The 21,681-nt window shown below is 35.6% G+C and overlaps 2 protein-coding genes across 3 annotated transcripts; both read right to left on the reverse strand.

The window, feature by feature from the left end:
- Positions 1 to 719: 719 nt before the first annotated feature.
- On the reverse strand, positions 720 to 10,221 carry tbx5b (T-box transcription factor 5b). Its single transcript, XM_073840082.1, has 8 exons — positions 10,078 to 10,221; positions 9,404 to 9,498; positions 8,851 to 8,970; positions 7,859 to 8,006; positions 6,886 to 7,038; positions 6,709 to 6,800; positions 5,435 to 5,577; positions 720 to 3,553 (listed from the first exon to the last, which is right to left on the reverse strand). The coding sequence occupies exons 1-8, from the start codon at positions 10,219 to 10,221 to the stop codon at positions 3,156 to 3,158; spliced, it is 1,293 nt and encodes a 430-aa protein (XP_073696183.1). The 3' UTR covers positions 720 to 3,155.
- A 2,993-nt stretch (positions 10,222 to 13,214) lies between these two features.
- Positions 13,215 to 20,488, reverse strand: prps1a (phosphoribosyl pyrophosphate synthetase 1A). 2 transcript variants are annotated; one of them, XM_073840682.1, is made up of 7 exons: positions 20,192 to 20,488; positions 19,291 to 19,474; positions 18,931 to 19,029; positions 18,587 to 18,711; positions 16,077 to 16,250; positions 15,780 to 15,939; positions 13,215 to 14,473 (listed from the first exon to the last, which is right to left on the reverse strand). In XM_073840682.1, exons 1-7 carry the CDS (start codon positions 20,311 to 20,313, stop codon positions 14,381 to 14,383), a joined length of 957 nt encoding a protein of 318 aa, XP_073696783.1. In that variant the 5' UTR covers positions 20,314 to 20,488; the 3' UTR covers positions 13,215 to 14,380. The 2 variants fall into 2 exon arrangements, with proteins under 2 accessions (XP_073696783.1, XP_073696782.1); XM_073840681.1 differs by having other exon boundaries at positions 19,285 to 19,474.
- Positions 20,489 to 21,681: the final 1,193 nt, after the last annotated feature.

Genomic DNA, 21,681 nt, shown 5'->3' on the forward strand with positions numbered 1-21,681 from the left:
CTAATGTCAGGGAGGTAAAAGGGCCCTTACTGGACCGTGTGCGTGTACCAGAGTGTACTGGGGGGCTGCGGCGTGTTTCCTGGAGGAGCTGGATGATGCCATTAGGTTTGAGAAAATGAGTTCAGATCACTTAATTAGCAGTAAATAAGTGCTTAGCTGGGCCGGGAAATCCAGTCAGGGTCAGAGGCTTTTCAAAGACTTGATTTGGGTTCAGATTTCCATCTGAAAGAGAACCTCAATAGGAGCCACCCAAACAGTTCCACTGAGATGAGGCAGTTATGTAAGAAATATAATAATTACAAATGTAATTTCAAAATGTCAGTTGTTTATGGAAACAATAACATAAAAACAGCTAAAAGGGACTTGCATTATTTTCCTCCAAGCAGCAAGGATTGTTAAAATGCACAAAAATTTCCTGGCCTTTAGATGATAAACTGTTTTCCCCTAAAGAACTTTCCAGTCATTCCTGTGAAGACAAACTTCTGATCGGTCTCTCTCTCTCTGTTTCCCTGCAACAGCTCAAACTCTTACACAATGTGTGAAACGACAGCTCTAAGGCACACACACACACACACACACACACACACACACACACACACACACACACACACACATACAATGCGAAACATCTGCACAAAACATCAAGATCTATGAATAAAGTTCTATTTCATATCGACACAAAAGACAAAAGTGGATTAACATTTTATTTCAGCCTCATATTCAAACAGGTTTCAGAAAACACCTTCACAAAACACAGAAACTCTACATTTGTCAGGATAAAGCAAACGGCTCAATAAATTGAAAAACGCTTTACAAATAAATATCAGCAAACACAAATTGTGAACTCAAAATCAATAAATAGTTCATCATTATAAATAAATTTCACATGAATTTCACAACATTAAAAACTTTCTTTAAAATGACCATATTTCACTCATGAAATTCTTATTGCATGGTGTGTCTATAAATAAATGTCCAGCTGATGCCTCCCCTCCTCTCTGTCTCTCTCTCTGTATCTCTTGCCTTGGGCCATGACAGGATTGGTAACATCACTGCTCCCTTAACGGACTGTGACACGTGCAGTACCCAGCATTCCCTTTTCTCATCATAATAGAGTTCGAATGAACAAAATAAAGGACCCCTATCCGAAGCTAGCGCATGTACGTGTTCAGGAGGTTCAAGAGTTTTAAATCTGGCAGTTTCTTGCATTTGGATTTGTTAGTGTTTGTACATTGGCATATGCTTAGTGAAATAGTAAAAGAGATGATTCTCCCAAAATCTTAATAGGTACTGGCCAGCAAATTAACCTTACAAAAATTCCTGGTGTAGTGGTATCTTGATGAAAAAAAGAGATTCACGCATCTTTACCAGAAGATATTTGATACACATATACACAAAATCTCTCACACACACACACACACACATCACTGAAGACGCAAAGGACATGCAGACGTTCATCACAGGGTTTGAAATGAGAGGAAATTAAATGTTTAGTTTGTCTATTTTAAATGAAAATCCCTCATTTTTATCCTGAAATCCCATTAGTTTCCATTTGCTCCACAGTGACTGTGAACTTTCTCAGGATTAGTCAACATCTTCATTGTTATATATATATATATATATATATATACACACACACACACACACACACACACACACACACAGTTGAGGTGAAAAGTATACATACTGTACACCTTGCAGAATCTGCAAAATGTTCATTATTTTACCAAAATAAGAGGGATCATACAAAATGCATGATATTTTTTATTTAGTACTGACCTGAATAAGATATTTCACATAAAAGACGTATACATATAGTCCACAAGAAAAAAATAATAGTTGAATTTATAAAAAATTACCTCGTTTAAAAGTTTACATACACTTGATTCTTAATAGTGTGTTGTTACCTAAATGATCCACAGCTGTGTTTTGTTTTTTTGTTTTTTTGCGTAGTGATATTTGTTCATGAGTCCCTTGTTTGTCCTGACCAGTTAAACTGCCCACTGTTCTTCATTAAAATCCTTCAGGTCCCACAAATTATTTGGTTTTTCAGGAAAAACAATTCATTAAGAGCTTGGGGGTGAAAACTTTTTGAATTAAAAAAAAATCAGGGTAAATTTAACTTATTTTGTCTTCTGGGAGACATGTAAGTATTTTCTGTAGCTTCTGAAGCTTCTACATGAAAAAAATATGATATTTAGGCTAAATAAGAAAAATGTACACATCTTCATTCTGTTCAAAAGTTTTCATTCCTGGTTCTTAATGCATCGTTTTTCCTTCAGTGAGCATTAGAACCTTCTGTAATAGTTCCCTCAGTTGTCCTCAGTGTGAAAAGATGGATCTTAAAATCTTACAGTCATTGTTGGAAAGGGTTTAAATACACAAAAGTGCTGAAAAACCAAAGAATTTGTGGGACCTGAAGGATTTTCTGAAGAACAGCGGGCAGTTGTTCAGGACAAACAAGGGACTCATGAACAACTATCACTAAACAAAAAAACATAATTAAGGTAACAACAGAGTATTAAGAATCAAGCGTATGTAAACTTTTGAACAGGGTCATTTTTATAAATGTAACTTATTTTCTCTTGTGGACTACATGTCCACAATGTAGTCCACCATACTTTTATGCGAAATATTTTATTCAGGTCAGTACTAAATAAAAAATAACATGCATTTTGTACGATCCCTCTTTTATAGATATAACCCTGTTTGGTTATAACTGGAAACTTATTTTTCACTTATTACTATTATTATTTTATTAATTTATTATGAATTGATTTTAATTAATCTGTATTTAAGTTGAGGACAAAAAAGCACGAGAAAATATTTATATAAGTAATATTATAAAAGTATATATAAAATCATAAAAATGTTAAAAAATATATATACAAATATTTGTACCAGTATGTGAAATAACTTTGCTTAATTGTAGCTACTATATTGCAAATTATATTAATGTTAACATAACATTTTATTATTATTATTTATTATATTCATTATTTTATTGATAAAACAAATTTTTAAGAATTGTACGAACTGCAAAACAGATTCAAACTTGTGATTTCAGGATAAAGTTATGAGTATGTTACCAAAATTATTCACAGTCTTTTTCCTTCTCTCTCTCTCTAACACACACACACATCAGACACACTTGTTCAGCTCCCCCCGCACCAGCTGTTTGGTTGTTGATTTTGGCTGAATGACCGATTGCAAGCATAAAGAGAGAAATCAGTCATCATGCAATGTGACTGGACACCCACCTCACAGGTATATTGTGAATACAGTTCCTGAGAGAGGTCAGTGGGGGGACCAAAAGTCCCACCCATTTCTTTAGCTGATGAAAAGCTTTGGTAAGTTGTGCTGTCTGTGTAAGACGCCCACCTGAGGTCCTCCATGCCCACCTGAGAGCTTCCATACATGCAATGCTGGGGCTGTGCGGCGTCCATACTGCAGGGGGCACTGTGCACAGGGGTTACCTCTGGAGAGAGCTGGTAGGTGAAGAGGTGGTAGGTGGGGTCATGAGTGGAAGGGGTTTCGATGAGGGTGTGGTCACCTATAGAAAGAAAAACAAACCTGTTTTAATCATTCCAGCAGAGAAATGTGGATTTTTGCTTTAAAAGAGTAGCTCATTATCTTGGGTTCGCACAATTTGCTTAAAAGACTGACATAGAGCTTTTGAATTAATAAAAGTGTGCATGCAGGATGCCAAAAGGTTTACAGAGTGCTCTCTGCTGCATACAGAACAGGATCTAGACAACAAAATGAGTGAGACATTGGCTTCTAAGCCTATGGGTGAGACATCCGATACATTAGCCGCTATAGGGATATAACAAGAAGGATAATATGTGCAGTAAACTGTAAGACTTTTGCGCTACAAACCAGTGTGTTTATAATTAAGATAATACATTAAAATAATATGGTAAGGCACACTGATTTGCAATATCAAGCAGCAAAACAAGCTGTTTTGTACAGCTAAAAATAGCTGGATGTGGATGAAACTAGAAGCCAGACCTGTAAAACTGTGAGTCTGATTCAAATCTGTGTGCGTTTGAGGCTGTTTAATGAATCTTTTTGACTGACTGAAAAAGTGTTAATAAGAATAATTTGTTCAAGAATCAGGCATCTCAACACAGTTAAATAATTGAGTGCAGGAAAAAACAAATAAGGCACATTCTAACAAGATACAAGACAAAATGACTCAAAATGATTTTTAAATGATTTTTGTTGTATTTTCAAACATTTTAGAAGTGAGAGAGTTAGCTGTCAGTTATAAATATTATAGTACTACATACCTGAATAAAAAAAAAAAACATTATTAAATCTCTTCAAAAACAAACATTGTTTAAAAAAAACACACAATAATGCAAAGTAGCATACAGTACAAGTAAAAATATTTAAAAAACAACAACTAAAATATCCTCCTGAGAACCATAAAAAAAAAATATTTAGTTGTTTTTGTCACCACATTGGTATAAGAAACAAATAGAAAAAAAACATTTTTGAAATATATATATATTTTGTTCAGACAAGTTATTAAAAAAAGGCATGTATAAGCAAAAACAATGTTTAATTTTTTTTTTCATTCACCAATCCCTTTTTAAGTTTCAGACTATTTTTAACCAAACTTTGTACACAGATGATTCTTAACTATGTTTTGAAAGATACAACAGAATGATTTAATATACTACTTTATTTTATGCAATATTTCCATAAACTGATATTCCAATTCTGAATGTATATACATTGCATCTAATGTGCGTATTAATGTGCTCTTTGGGGCAAACCATAATGAAAAATAAGTGTAATAATGGGAGTAATAACTCATATTTCATAGAAATATTGATCTATAATTTCTTGTTGTGTGTTCCTAAAATGCCTGATTAACATGATATTTGTTCTGGTGTCCTCTACGGAAGACATGTATAAAAATTATGCCCTGTTCCGTAACAAAAAGTCATATTCCGATATGTCTGAGATGTTTATTTACGACAAACAATTGACAATTACTCAAATTTAAATGATAATTACATAAAATATTATATTTCCCTAAGAGTGCTAAATTGGATTATTCTGTCAATATCAGTCATTTTTAAAGACCAAGGAGAGGAAGTGTTTATGATTAAACCTCCAGACATTTAATATCTCTATAAAGCTACAGACATAAAACAGTGGCATGTATGGCAAGTGGCATGTCTACAGAGGACAAAAATCTGGGTCCCAGAAGGATAAATAAAATCAAGTTATAACTTGGATTATGTTTAATTAAATTACACAAGTAAAGTTAAAGTAATTTAGAAAGTTTTAAGGTACTACTCTTTTTCAGGTACTTTAAGAATTTACGTTTTTTTTTATTAAATATTTGTGAAAATAAAACATACCTAAAATCTAAATATTATTACACAAACATTCAACCTCTTTGTTTTGCACCATGTACCTGAAATGTCGGAGCAGGTGTAGCCAGGACTGGGTTTTTGTGTCACAATGTATTCTGAGCGAGAGACACAGGAGTCTGGAGACGGTGAAGCTACAGTTACACGCTGCCTTGCAGTACTACGTGGTACAAGTGGATACTCCTTACTGTGGAAAAAAGGTCAAATAAGCATCAGATGCATTGATTCCTACAGCACAGACCCAGGCAAAATTTAAGAAATTAGAAAAATTATACTTTAAGAAAGGACTTGTCAAACCGAAATTTATTCAGACACCTTCAACTTCGCTATAGTTTAAAAAATGATAATAAAACATGACACAAACTCAAGAGTGACAGAACAAATTCATCTTGATAATGTCAGATAACTTTGACAAAGGCATGTAACTAAACATGGTCAAATCAAATTTTTGCTCCCAAATGTTTATGAATCTTACTGGCAGTCCACTGTATGTAGAATTTTTGGGTATAATATATCAGAGTTTATTTTATTTTGCTATCCTCACTTATATAAATGAACTATAGTGTCCTGCTCCCACTAGTAAAAATGATCAACAATTAAATCTGGTGTGTAAATAATTTTGTGATTCAAAATATTTCAGAAGCCTAATAAATCCATCAGGGAACTTTTAGGGTAAGAGTTAGAAAAGATCTATATAAGGGTTGATATATCAGGGTGTTAAAAGAGAGAGAGCAGGCTCATGATTTGCATTGGCACGGTGGGGCGGCAAGGGAAACGGATATCATTTGCACAGTACTGATCGTTTCTAATTAAATTTCTAAGCTAAGAGACAATTACAGTAGCTAAAAATCTTTTCTATACCCTCTTTCCAATCTGACTCATTCCTCTTTCTCTCTGTTTTTTCACTCTCTCTCTCAAAAACGCATTTACTTAGACACACACACATTAGCCCCTCAGTGACCTCTCTGTGTGACAGTGTGTTGTGCCGCTCTGCTCTTAATATTGTTACACTATAAATATCCCTCTCTTGTGTGTCACATTCAATACTGTCAACATGCAACACAAAGCTTTGACTTTTGTTCCTAAACCCTGCTAGTTAAAAGGACAACATATTCTCTGTGTTTCTGAAACAACAACATCAGTGGCCATGGGATGCAACACACAATGACATGCAGGCACATAGGACATTTATAAATGAAGACTGAAAATAATACAGTAGATTAGTGATTCATCATTATTCACATACAAACTCACAATGCTGTTATGATTCACTAAAGTGAAATGTTTGCATATGTGTTCATATGTACGTGTGTTCTACCTTGGTGTACGGGACATGCGATGCAATTCAATATCGTCATTTCCTCGGAAACCTTTAGCAAATGGATTATTCTCAATCTTCAGCTGAGTGATCTAAAAAATCAACAACAGAGGATTAAAGATGAACACTCTGCTGCTTTCTGCAAATGCAGACAATCATAGGGGCCCGGCTGCTCACTGTGTGGTTCTGGTAGGAAGTTACAGCAATGAAGGTCGTCTCTGGAAAGGAGTGTGTGCAGAAACTTGTGTTGCTGGAGCCAAAGCTGTTCCTCTCGTCTGCCTTCACAATGTGCAGGCGAGGCTGGTATTTATGCATGGAATTTAAAATGATCTGCAGCACATAACAAGAAGACATTTCCTGGTCAACACAATTGGTTACATAATGGTTTCTGCAGGTTTTATGAGAGTTAATTTAAGATGTTTAAAAACATTATGTATTACATTAGCAACACTTCAAATTTTGAAAATATAGCTTCCAATTTCTATTACTTTTTAAATTGGTTTACAAAAAGGGCTTGAATACTTCTGCTCCCAACCATTAGTGTGTGGAAATAACTTTTATTATACCTTAAGATCACACTGCAAAGAAACTGATGTTATTCCTCAGTTTTTTTGTCTTGTTTTCCAGTGCAAATGTCTAAAGATTCTTAAATCAAGATATTTTACTTGACAAGCAACTTGACAAGAGATAAGAAATCTTTTTTCTGTGGAATTTAAAAAAAAAGTGAGTTTGTGATGAAAAAAAACAAGATCTACTAATGGTCTTAGAAAAAATCAACTTAATTTCAAAGGGGAAACAAGTTGTGACACCACACTAACAGATATATGTTCTTGTTTTAAACAAACTCATTTAATTTAGTTCAACTTTATATCTTCATTTTGTAACCTTAGTAAATGTATCTTGATTTAAGGATGTTTAGAAATTTGTTTTGTTTTGTGAAACAGACAAAATACTGAATGCATGCAATATGCAAGACTTTCTACCTCTGATTTAAGACCTATTTGGCCTTATTTTATGGAAGGGTGAATTAAGACATTTTAGGATCTTTTAAAGACCCTGTTCCATGTTCAGTTCAGTCCAAGTGAGCTGTAAACCAAAGGAGAGTTTAATTATATTCATGAATAATAATTACTGAGGCATCATCACTGACATGTCCGAAAGGGTCCAGGTGGTTGTTGGTGAGTTTGAGTTTCTGGAAAGAGACGAGCTGTCTCATCCAGTGAGCTCCTGAAGCCGGTGAGTCTGGGTGCACATACAGCCGGCCTGGAATCGCCGGCTCAGCTTTACCACTGACGGACCTGCAGAGCAGATACGACATGATAGCGCTGGTCCATATAATAAGATAAGAACTTTCCGTCCGTTCCACAATTATGAGATAAATGTCTCAGACACAGTTAAGTTTCTCTGCTCTGTGTGGATCCTCCACTCACTGAACAATATTTACTAACCAAGGCTTATAATTGCATTATTCTTGCATCATTTCACAACTTCAACAAATCACAGAGTTCATTTATATTTATGCTATGCATACTTTTTCTTTTTGCATTCCTTCATGCCATGATTTAGCTACACCTAGCATTTTCCTTCAGTCACGTTCAACAGCTCAATAGCCTTTCACACAATGATTCAATCACCACTCAAAATCTTTTAAGAAAATGCCTAGTTGTAAAAGAATCAAACATCTTTATAAATGTTTACATTTCTATTAATGTATTTTTTTTTTAATTGAGATTTACACATCATCTGAAAACTGAATACAGTAAATATATTTTCCATTTATGTATGGTTAGGACAGGACAATATTTGGCCGAGATACAACTATTTGAAAATCTGGAATCTGAGGGTGAAAAAAAATCTAAATATTGAGAAAATTGCATTTAAAGTTGTCCACATTAAGTTCTTAGCAATGCATATTACTAATCAACTTTTGATATTTTTATGGTAGGAAATTGACTAAATATCCTAATGGAACATGATCTTTACTTATTATCCTAATGATTTTTGGCATAAAAGAAAAATCTATAATTTTGACCAATACAAATTGGCTATTGCTACAAATATACATTTACTACTTATGACTGTTTTTGTGGTCCAGAGTCACATATTATAGTTGATATAAATTATAATGTATTACTTTCTTACCATTTGTTATCTGCAAACTTGTACCGATGCTCATCGGCTGAAATAATGTCCATCAGTAAGATATATTTTGCTTTGGGGTTTAAGCCTGTTACCTTCACTTTGTAGCTGGGAAACATTCGTCTGTAAAAGATTAATGAGAGAGTCAACAACAATAGTTGAATGGTGGTAAATATAGTAATAATTTTAATAGAATGGATTATTGTCTTGTTTGGCAAAATGTTCCTGATCCATGAAGTCAGTTGGATGTAATGACAAGAGGACTTTTTATTAGAATAATTAGTTTGTAATTTTCAGTTTTATTTAAAGTGAATTGGAATATATTTGTTTGGAAATAAACCAAGCCAAAAATATCCTGGTACAGCCAGCATGTTTGAAAATGATGGCAAATTGTGCCCTATTTCTCACTGTTGTCCTCCAGGGGCCGTTTGCTCCCGCCTGGGGAATTTTGTGTTGAAAATAATTTTGCGAATATTCATTAAGAAAAAATAAATAAATAAATTCTATCTACATTGTGGGGTAGAAATAAAAAGAATTTAAAAAAAGTGTCACTCACCGGCCAGCTTTGGTGATGATCATCTCTGTAGTGACATCATGAAATTTCGCCCACAGATCTCTCTCATGCAAATAAACTTTGATTCCGTCCATACCCTGCGTGCGAGGGTCGGCAAAAAATAAGGGGAAAAATTTAAATTACTGCTGATTCTTATGTTTTCCGGCCTAAATATGTTGACAAACACAAATACAAACAAAACAATAACACTATATTTAAATAAAATTAGGTTTTATGTTGTTTTTAATTACTCCATACGAATCATAATTGTGAGAATAGTCGAGACCGGTTAATAATAACATCGAATTTGAAAGCAAAAAAAAAAAAAAAAGATTCACGTGTACATTTTGGAGACAACAAAAATGTATCTAAATACACCACGTAACATAGCCTAAATAATGCATTAACAAGTATGATGCTACAAATGTCTATTTGCTTGTTATATAAACATTATTAATTAATTTGTAAATACGCCGTCTTCCTAGTAAACCTACAGCGTTTACTAGGAAGTAAACGAAAAAAAAAACAATTCCACTTAAATTAAACAACTAGACCAATAGTAAGCCTATAATAATTATAAAAGCAATAATAATAATAAACAAATATTGAGAAAATCTGACAGCAGAATTTTATCCTCGCATTCTCGGGTAGGCTACATGTGCACAGTTATGGCTGACCTGTTGGGAGAGCTGAGTTTGCAGTGGCGGCGACCCGGTTTTGCACCGACCGTGATGTCCGGAATCTTTATCCTGCTCGAATTCCATCGCTGGAGAATCGCCGCTGGAACGTGACTGTTGAGATCCGAACTCTAAATTCGCCATTTCCCCTTCTGAGTTTAACTACGATGAACTAAAAGATGCACAACGGAAAATGGTAGAAATATTTTCACCAGGTGATCTCCAGAATTAAATCAAATACATAAAGTAACAATAATCCACACAAACGAATCATTTGATTTCTTAAAATGATTGTAGCTAATAAAGTAGCAGCCTAAATATAATATTTTGCCTTGATACAATTATTTACTGGTTTGCGTTTTCAGCTATTTTTTGCGTTCGATGAAGAAGATATTTTAGGACAGAACGCTTTGGTTGTTAATATAAACGTTTATTAAAAAATACGTATATGCCGACTATCGGACATTTTTTACTTCCATATCTTTATTTATTCCTATATGATTCAATAACTTCGATTCATTTGAACTTTGTTTTCCTCGCAAATATTTTTTTTTTCTGTTCTGTCGTTTCTTACCTCATTGTTTAACGAGCTTTTCGTTGACTTAATTCCGAAAAAAAACGTAGCATCCACTGATTTGTTAGGCTATTTCGCCAAGAGGCCTATACTTTTTTAACCTCCCTAAATACAAGTGAAACTATCTGTTAAAAGAGTTTAGAGCGTTTTAATTTTGATTTCCCTCTCTTCTCAAACCCTTTCCCAATCTCTGTCCCTTCTCCTGCCGTGACTCTCTTTTCTCCCTCCATCCATTCTCTGTCTCCCATTATCGTGATGCCTTCCATGTCGTCACACCTATTTCATTCACACACTCATGACACGCCATGTCCAAAATCACACAGAACGACAAAATTCACCATGAACACCCACACCGCGCAAACACCTCTTCTCCACCAAAATAAATCTGCTTTTCCCTGTGGGATTTCCAAATACAAAATAAATTGAGAAACCATCCTAAGAATGGAAATTTGCTGTACTCACATATCCAGTGGAGAATTTATGCTCAGACTCCAAATTGTTCGGTAAATAATCAGCGCTTGTCCGTCAACATCACTGCGCTCAACGGCTGCGCGCTGCGGGGTTAAAAGTTGAGGAGGTCGAAAGGAGGTAACTAGGCGAGCGCTCTGTCCTCTCTCTCTTTCTCTCTTTCACTGCGCGAGTCCGTTTGTATTTGTTTGTTTGCGACAGAATACAACATTCCCTCAGTAATAACTTTGGAAATATTATTTGATCTATTTAATGAACGAGCCGCGTGACCAAGGACGCGCGTTCTCTGTCACTCGTATAGCTACACACTCCACATTACTTCAAAACAGGCTTCCATAAATAAGACAAGTGGATGATAACAGGATAGCTTGCAGTGCGGAGTCGTGGGAACATTGCTCGTTAAGATAAGAAGTTAATCCCGCAATCGTGTGGCGTGATAAAGCCAGGACACCACGGAGAGCACAAACTCAATGCTGTGCTCGAGACACGCGTCGGTATTCGGATAAGGCTCTGTTTAATGTGACTTTGACAAACGACAAGATAATTTGGGGATTCGGTTTTCCTCACAATTACTTAAATATTAATGACTTTATTATTGTTTCTGCTGAGTGACGGATGGGTAAATTTACATCTCTGAGCATTCTGTGATCCGTCAAAATCTGAATCCTGTAAACCAGACCTCAAACCATTTGCAATAACTTCCCAAACACTAATGTCTACTGATATTTTCTTTTTGAATAACCAAGGTCTAACCTTTCCAACCGCAAAACGAATAAATTGCGCCACCGTGCGTATGTAGGTATTACAGTTTAATGGAGAAGTTCACTTCCAGAATGAAAATTTCCTGATAATTTACTCACCCCGTTATCCAAGTTGTTCATGTCTTTCTTCTGTCGAAAAGAAATTAAGGTTTTTGAGGAAAACATTCCAGGACTCTTCTCCATATAGTGGAATCCAACGTTGGCCAAAGTCATTGCAGCTTAAAGGAGTAGTTCAGAACAAAAAATGTACAGATAATGTACTCACCCCCTTGTCATCCAAGATGTTCATGTCTTTCTTATGTTTTTTGAGTAAAACATTTTAGGATTTCGCTCCATATAATGGACTTCTATGGTGCCCCTGAGTTTGAACTTCCAAAATGCAGCTTCAAAGGGCTCTAAACCATCACAGCAGAGAAAAAGGGGTCTTATCTAGCAAAACGATTGGTTATTTTCTAAAAAAAATAATAATAATTACAATTTATATACTTTTTAACGTCAAATACTTGTCTTTTCTAGCTAAATGAGCGTCTGAGATTAAAAAGTATATAAGTTGTAAATGTTTTTAGAAAATAACTGATCGTTTCGCTAGATAGGACCCTTCTTCCTTGGCTGGGATCATTCAGAGCACTTTGAAGCTGCATTTAAGCTGCATTTTGGAAGTTCAAACTTGGGGGCAACATGAAAGTCCATTATATGGAGAGAAATCCTGAAATGTTTTCCTCAAAAACACCATTTCTTTACGACTGAAGAAAGACATGAACATCTTGGATGACAAGGGGGTGAGTACATTATCTGTAAATTTTTGTTCTGAAAGTGAACTACTCCTTTAACGATCCCAGCCGAGGTTGTTATCTAGCGAAATGATTGGTCATTCTCAAAAATGCTGAAAAAATAAAGAATCCGTGGGACTTTTCTGAAGAACAGCGGCCAGTTTAACGATTTAGGACAAACAAGACTCATGAACAACTATCACTAAACCAAAAAACACAGCTGTGGATTTTTCTGGTAACAACACAGTATTAAGAATTAAGCATATGTAAACTTTTGAACAGGGTCATTTTTATAAATTTAACAATTATTTCTCTTGTGGACTATATGTGAAATTTCTTATTCAGGTCAGTACTAAAAAAAATAACATGCATTTTTTATGATCCCTTTTATTTTGGTAAAATATGTAACATTTTGAAGATTCTGCAAGGTGTATGTAAACTTTGGACTTCAACTGTATTAAAAACTGTACAGAAATTAAAATAAAATGCATGGAAATATTTCAATTTGAAAAAAGGTAATTATAGATAATTATGAAAATGGAAAAATTAGACCACAAACAGGTGTGCAGTTTATACATGAAATACTTTACTCATTCTGCATTCAGATGACATACGTCAGTATCATCAGCACTTTTCTCCTTGGTTAAGGCAAACGGCATAGACCTAATCAAATCAAGTTCTGTCGTCTCACTTACTGCTCCAGTGTAAGCTGTAGGATAGTTAAGTGTATTATCTCTGTTCTTGCTTAAGTAGCATGGAAAAGAAACATACTCCAAGAGCAAACACACTGACCCACACAGATATAAGCAAGAAACAACAAAAATATAGTTCAACAGGCTGATTGTTTGGGCCAATTGTACAGTAGCCACTTAATTAGGTTCAGTCAAATCTAAAGGGCACTTCACAGATCTGTGTTCAAGCAGTCCAAAACGCTGCCTAACTGTAAACATGAACATAAAAGAAACATTTCATCACAACTTAAAAATGTGACCTAATTTTTCCACTCTGATCTTGGATTTCACCCTGCCAAAAGACCCTGAAGAGATCAAAAATTAATAAAGAAAATGAATCAACCTAAAACTGAAACCTGAGAAGAGAAACAAAAGGGGAAAAAAAAAATCCAGCTGCCATGACAATGGCAATTTAAAGGGGTTTAACCCACTATTCTAATCTAGCCATATGTTAGTAATTAGATTCGATAACAAAACTAAAGTTTTACAAAAGTCATAAACATCTATCGTACCTTTAAGTTGCGCAATAAACTTCAGAGCTAAAATATCCAAAAATATCCAGTATTACAGGAGATCTTTCATTATAAGCAGGGGTTGTCATCTAACTGTTGGTTTTAAATTGCATCTAAAGCGGAAATATCAGACAACAACGTACAAGTGAATCCTCAGTCTAACATGCAAGTAACATTTATATACCCTAGAGTGACAGGTGAGTGGAGAATGAAAGGAAATCAAGATGATTGGACTTATCACAATACTCTTGGGGAAAAAACGTGAGTCAGCACATGCAGCAGAAAGAGGGAGCTGTGTGTAGCACAAAGGGCTTTCATTCTTTTCATTCACTGTCCAGAATATGTATTCAGTTAAATGGTGCATGTATGAGACTCTTACAAAGGAACATGGCTTAACAGAGCCAGAAACGGTTCTCCATCATATGGAGAGTTTGTACACAGTGATGGCATGTGTGTGTGTATTTGTGTATATATGTATGCATGCGTGTTATAAGGGGACATGGCTGAACAAGTACGAAACTGACTCTCCATTATGCGTTCGCCTAATAGCTTCAGCCAGGATCATAGAAATGTCGATCACCTGGAGAGGGGAAAAAGAAATAATTTAGTTAACATGCACAATATATTTTTTTATGATTTTATTCAGCAAGGCTGCAATAAATTGCTATCCTTCGAACGTTCTATTAATAAAATAAATCATTCACTGAAAATTTTTTTCACTAAAATAGCACAACCGTTTCTTGAGCACCAAATCAGCATTTAAAAATGATCTCTTAAGTATCATGTGACACTGAAGACGTAAGTAACGGATGCTGAAATTCAGCTTTTCCATCACTGGAATACATTATATTTTAAAATGTATTAAAACAGAAGAGTCGTTTTAAAATTCTAATAGTATTTAAGAATTGTCTTGATTTTACAATATTTTTTATATATAAAAAAAAAAAATTGTATGCTTAGTTATTTTTTTATTATGCTTTATATGTACACTAACAGTCAAAAGTCTTTAAACAGTAAGATTGTTTTTTTAAGAAGTCTCTTCTGCTTACCAAGCTTGCATTTATTTGATCCAAATTACAGCAAAAACAGTAGCATTTTTAAATATTTTTACTATTTAAAAATAACCATTTTCTATTTGAATATATTTTAAAATGTAATTTATTTCTGTTATTTCAAAGCCACAATTTTAGCATCATTACTCCAGTCGCACAAACCTTTAGAAATCATTCTAATATTCTGATTTGTTTCTCAAAAACATTATGATATTGAAAACAGCCGAGTACAATTTTTTCAGGTTTCTTTGATGAATAGAAAGTTCAGAAGAACAGCATTTATCTGAAATGAAAATCTTTTGTAACATTATAAATGTCTTTATCATCACTCAGTTTAAAGCATCATTGCTAAATAAAAGCATTTCTATAATAATAAAAATAAAGCATATGACGTTTCAACGATATAGTGTACAATGTTACAAAAGCTATTTATAATTTCAAATACATTTTCTATTCATCAAAAAAAATGTATAATAATAAATGTTTCTGGAACAGCAAATCAGCATATTAGAATAATTTCTGAAGGATCATTTGACACTGAAGACTGGAGACCTTTGATCACAAGGATAAATTAAATTTTAAAATACATTCAAATAGAAAATATTTATTTTAAATAGTAAAAATATTTCACAATTATACTGTTTTTGCTGTGCTTTGGGTCAAATAAAGCCAGGCCTGGCGAGCAGAAGAGGCTTATTTAAAAACATTAAAAATCTTACTGTTCAAAAACGGCTGACTATAGTATAATACTAAAAACAGAAAGTAAGAATTATTCAGAAATTATGATCCAAGCCCTAAACCAAACATAATTTTCCATTAGACAAATATCCATGCCTGAATCTTGTTGCAGTGTTTGATTTTGTCCTCCTGAGGAATTGTGTTGGTGACCACGACTGCCTCAAAATTGGCATTGTTGATGCGAGAAATGGCCGGCCCGGAGAAGATGCCATGAGTCAAGATGGCGTACACTTTAGTGGCTCCGGCAGACACCAATCTGAGAGAGGACAGAGAGACAAGCAATTTAACACACAGGCAGAAACATAGAAGCGGGAGGCCTGACAAATTACTAGGATAATCATGAATGCGCATGTGTTGAGCATGAAAATAATAGTGCATCATGCGTGTCCTCACTTGTCAGCCGCATGACATATCGTCCCACATGTGTCTGCCATGTCATCTACTAAAATTGCGACTCGGTCCTTCACGTCCCCGACCAGCACCATACGATCCACCTCATTGGCCTTCTTCCGCTCCTTATGGATAAGCGCAAAGTCCACATTGAGCCGGTCTGCGATGGATGTCACTCTAATAAACAAACACGCAATTCTTAAGTAGCATTCTGTACAACAGCAGTAAATATCTATGGATGCATTCAGGGTTCTCTGCAAGTGTCGCAGACACACCACAGAGAAGCCACATGCATAAAAGTTACAGTAAAAACACAAGTACAAACACCAATGTGCATAAGCTCACTCACTCGAGTGTCTTAAATTGTTACAAAATAGGGGGCAGTAGTCACTCCATTTCTCAAGAAACAAATCACATGATGTAATCAGCATGATTAAATTAGCCAAGCTTTAAAAGGCTTCAAACCGATTTAAAAAAAATGCCCATCACTATAATGTACTGCTGAAGGTTTAGGCCAAGCCATCTGCTGTTAGCCAAGTCACACGCTCACACATAAACACACAAAAAAACCTGACATTTCCTTACCCTCCACACCTAAAAGAGTAAAACACACTCATGTCCATCGTCTTCAAGAGCCTGATCAACATTATAAACTACAATTCTCCAGGTTTAACAACCTGAAAGGGTTATGCTGCTATAAAATCAAATGATATATAATCCACTCAGAAATATGATGAAATAAATTCATTTAGAAGACTTTTTAAAACATTAACTAAAAGATCAAACTGAATGTGAAACAAGAGAGAAGAAATGAGGATGGGAATGGGTCTCATTCACTAATAGTTGTGTGAATTATTCACATGTATGCAAACAGGAAAACCGTTTCTGTAATAAAATTCCACCTAATTCATAACACGTGCGTTCAGACTCCAATTTGTTCTTAACCTTGTTGTAATGTCAATGAATTTCAAGTACTTCAAATTGGACACAGTGTGCCTGAGGTTAGCCATTTGTATGAAACACACAAAACCATTTCAATTTAAAGGGTTTCTGTGCTTTTAGTCATTCTTAGCAAATCTGGGAAAATAAGGCCTCCCTTTTAAACTGGTGATAAAAAGTTACATATGAGCCATTTTACAGAGTTGGTCTAAAGTCAGAGTTGGAAACGCATTTATTGGAATAAGACGTTTGTATGCAAATTGTGTAATATCCAAGGTTCGCATTTCTAGTAATTGTGCAATTAATTCTCATATTGTACTTTCACAAAGTTATGGAATATTTGTTCTTTCCCTAAACTTGTCACTACTGAAACACAGTTATATTGACCTAATAAGATTTTGCTTACATCTACTTTGTAAATATTTATTTTTTGCCATTTTATTTAAAACTTTTCAGAGGTAAATCAGTTACAATTACATTTTGAACAATATTTCAAGTGTAATTTATGAGATTTGTTGCATTTTGAATCCAATTTCTCTTTGTAAAAGGCAAAACGTTCATCATACTGATTTCAAAGTTAAGGATTCATTAGTTTGAATATACATTGAACCAAAAACTATCATAACATCTTTATTTTTGACAAAACATCCCATGTTTCGGTCGTGACCTCACATTTTTGTAGTGACAGTAATGGTTTGATAGCAACCACATTACATTAGAGAATTTTAACCCACATACTAAAACAAAAAAGTTGCATAACTGTACAAAAATTTGGTCTATTTCCACCAAATATGAGAATTGTGCGTTCCCTTTTGTCATTCCCGAAACAATGATGACATTTTTCGATATCATCTGGCGTTATCACTTTTAGCATAGCTTAGCATAGATCATTGAATCCTATTAGACCAATAGCATCACATTCAAAAATGACCAACGAGTTTCCATATTTGTCCTATTTAAAACTTGACACTTCTGTAGTTATATCGTGTACGAAGATCGGCAGAAAATGTAAAGCTGCGATTTTCTAGGCTGATAAGATTAGGAACTACACTCCCATTCCGGCGTAATATTGCTGCGCCTGATTCGGCCATGTTACGGCAGCAAACTTCCTTGACTTTTACGCTGGAATGGAAGTGTAGTTCCAAATCTTATCGGCCTAGAAAATCGCAGCTTTACATTTTCCGCCAGTCTTAGTACACGATATAACTACAGAAGAGTCAAGTTTTAAATAGGACAAAAATCGCTGGTCATTTTTGATTGGTCTAATAGGATTCAATGATCTATGCTAAGCTATACTAAAAGTGATATCGCCAGAACAAGAGAACGGCTGAATGGATTTCAAAACGGTAAAACTCAACTTATTAACTCGGGGGGGAGTTGGAGAACGAGCCTATTTCCAAAAAAAGTTGAGTGTTCCTTTTAAAGTTACACATATGTATGTGGGGCATCAAGTGTTCCTAAATTTTTTTCCTACATGTTATTGATGAATCATGATTTGGTTGTAGAAACCGTTATGTACGGTTAGTGAACGAGACCCAAAAAGAGATACAGACAGAGAAGGAAAGAAAACTCACCTCTTGGCTCCACCGGCATCAGGAGAAACAATGGTGCAATTCTTCCATTCATTGATGTTTTCTTTTATCCATTTGAGGACTGCCGGCTCAGCATACAAGTTATCAACTGGGATGTCAAAGAACCCCTAACAACACACATACAAAAAAAAAAAAAAACACATTCACTCATAATCATCCCCTAAAAACTTTTAAGTGTCCAAGTCTCGACTATAAAATGCTGAAGAAATTTAAGTCCCACCCAGCTTTACTCAGGCCTGACTGTAGGGTTATGTCAGTGCCCTCTGTTCATGAGAGATAAGGGTTAGTTTTGAGTGTGTGGAAGAAAGGCGTTGCACAGCGTGTACCTGAATTTGAGATGCATGTAGGTCCATAGTAATGATGTGGTCTGCTCCGGCTACAGACAGCATGTTGGCGACCAGCTTGGCTGAGATTGGAGCACGACTCTACAGACAAAATTCTGACTCATAAACGTACACTCGTAAACAGGTAACAACTACTAAACATTTACACATTAACAGGACGATTGAGAGAAGCATGAATAGGCATGCCTTTGTAAGTTGCCAAGGGGCCAAAAAACACAAATTGACACCACAAAAAAAGGACTTACAGAAAGTAGCCCACATGGATCCACCAACAGTGTTGCGGTTAATGTATGATTAACTGTTTGTACGTGTTAATAAGCAAGCTGTTCCCCTCACCCCCACCTTGTCCTTCTTGTCCTGCCGAGCGTAGGGGAAACAAGGAATAACCGCCGTGACTCTGGACGCCGACGCTATCTTACAGGCATTGATCATGATCAGCAGCTCCATAAGATTGTCGTTTATTTCGCCACAGCCACTCTGGACAATATAGACATCTTCTCCACGTACACTCTCCCCTATCTCCACACTACACACACAGAGAGACAAAAAATACACACACAAACAAGATGAGTCTCAGTCACTAAAGATAGTGCACTAGAAATCTATACTTGTCTGCTTGATTAGAAGGAGGTATCTGATTTGAGCTGGTATTTCATGTAGTCACCACTGTTAAAAAGCAAACAAACTATTGCGTCACGAACCTGGCTGAATTTATTACATGTCAGCTGAAGATAAAGAATGAGAGGCACATTTTATCTTTTAGGGTCACAAGCCTTCCACTAATCTTGAGTTAAATGTCAATTACATAAACACAGACAGCAGGGCCAACATGATTTCATCTCAAGATATAAAAGTAGCATGCGTACTTGCATATTCTTTCTTTTTTGTTACGCACAGAAGCGTAACTAATACTTAAAACTAATTACACATTATAAAAACGCTGTTTCACTTCACGAGTGTACATTTAATAGCGTTATGACTCCTCACGTGGCACAGGAGGCCAGGCAGGACGTTTAAAATTAGCATTAGCGGCCCTGGAGTCACATGCTTAATGCAGGTGGATGCTGGGAAATTGAGTCTGTTGTTTGTATGAGGCGCATCGCGCCAGATGACACCTTTGAATTCATAAAACTACAAAGTAAAAAAACATATGGTTGCCATGTGTTTACCATTCCGTTTACCCTAGCCAAAACATTCCGGGAAAGCACGGTTTCACTTGGAGTTCTCGCTGTAAGCTACTCACCAGGTTTCCTGATTGCTGAATTTTTTGGTGACCACTTTCCCCAGTTCGAGTCCCAGTCGGTCCGCGATCTTCTGCGACAGATCCGGATGCGAACTGCCAGAAAAGATCTTAATGTTTGGCATTCTTGGTTGATCCGTGGTGCCTATAGTGTCGGGGTGGTGTACAGTGTTTTTAACAAAACACTGTAAGCTGAAACGACCTCTTCTAAATCAGTGTTAACCTTAGTAAAGTAAGTGCAGAAGGCCTGGTGCCGGTTGTCTCCTCTGATTCGGGTCCGTCCGCGCAGCAAAGCCACTATGTGCCATCGTAGCCCCGCCTACTTCGGTGTTAAACACGCCCATAAACTGCGGCGCGCGTCAATTTCAGGGCTATGATTGGACATATTTCTGGGGGCCGGATGATTGGCAGCTAAACAGACATATACGTGCAACAGACTTTATGATGTTCCAGTTTAGTTTCAACTTGGCGTTCCACCGTTTCGCTTGCGTTCTTGCAGACATTGCTGAATTTAGTTAGTTTCAGATAGAGGTTTTCAACCTTTATAAACACTGGGTCGGTAAGTAGTCTCTCAGCCAACTAGATATGCTAGATTTTCTCTATAGCCTTTTAAAATCACTTTCATTCAGAACGATATAACAAATGATAACAAATACTAGTTAGAATCCAGATAATAGATAGCAATGTCCTTATGTCCTCTAAGTCTAATGTAATCAGGCTTTTAATAAGACTGACCTGTATATCATATATAGGCCTAGGCCTAAAGGCCTACAGTATTAACAAACATTTACAATGACCTCATTTTGCAATGGCCTTAGGCTTCACAGAACTTGTACATTTTTTTAGTGATTTCTTCGAAAACAAAAGCTTGCTTATAGTAAATACTGCACTCTAGTGGTAGCATATGTCTCATTTTTGTTCCTGTGACTGCTAGGCTGCAAAAACCTGCATTCAGAACTGATTTACAGTGAGATATGCAGATATTATTTGGAATTTGGTAAGGTGTATTAGGGTAATGTGGGACACTTTTTGCAATTTTGACTTTCTTTCAAATTTCCATATGAAGCCAAAACAATAAATGAAAATCTAATATCATTACGAAATCCTCAAGTTGTTGGCTTATTCATTTTTTTTTCAGACATTGTACTTAAAAAAGAAATTGCACATGTATTAGTGCTACTTGTGCCAGAAACGAAGTGCTATTCTTAGCACAGAATACTACGTATGACCTTTGACCCCTGAACAGAAGTCAATTTTGCAGATTTTCTAATGTGGGGCAGCTCGTGCTCAAATCAGGGACAGTATGTTTTGGGTTAGAAATAGTTAAATTTTTACAAAGTAAACTTACTTTGTATAAAGTAAAACACAGTACTGGATAAATGTGCCTACCCAAAAATGTGTCTAAATGTGCCTACCCTTTGGCGAATGAATTTAGTAGGCCTGCAGTGTGTTTGCTGTCTTCATCAGTTTGTCTAAAAAACTAGTAGCCTATA

The sequence above is a fragment of the Garra rufa genome, chromosome 5 (assembly GCF_049309525.1).
Source record: "Garra rufa chromosome 5, GarRuf1.0, whole genome shotgun sequence".
Classification (NCBI taxonomy): domain Eukaryota; kingdom Metazoa; phylum Chordata; class Actinopteri; order Cypriniformes; family Cyprinidae; genus Garra; species Garra rufa.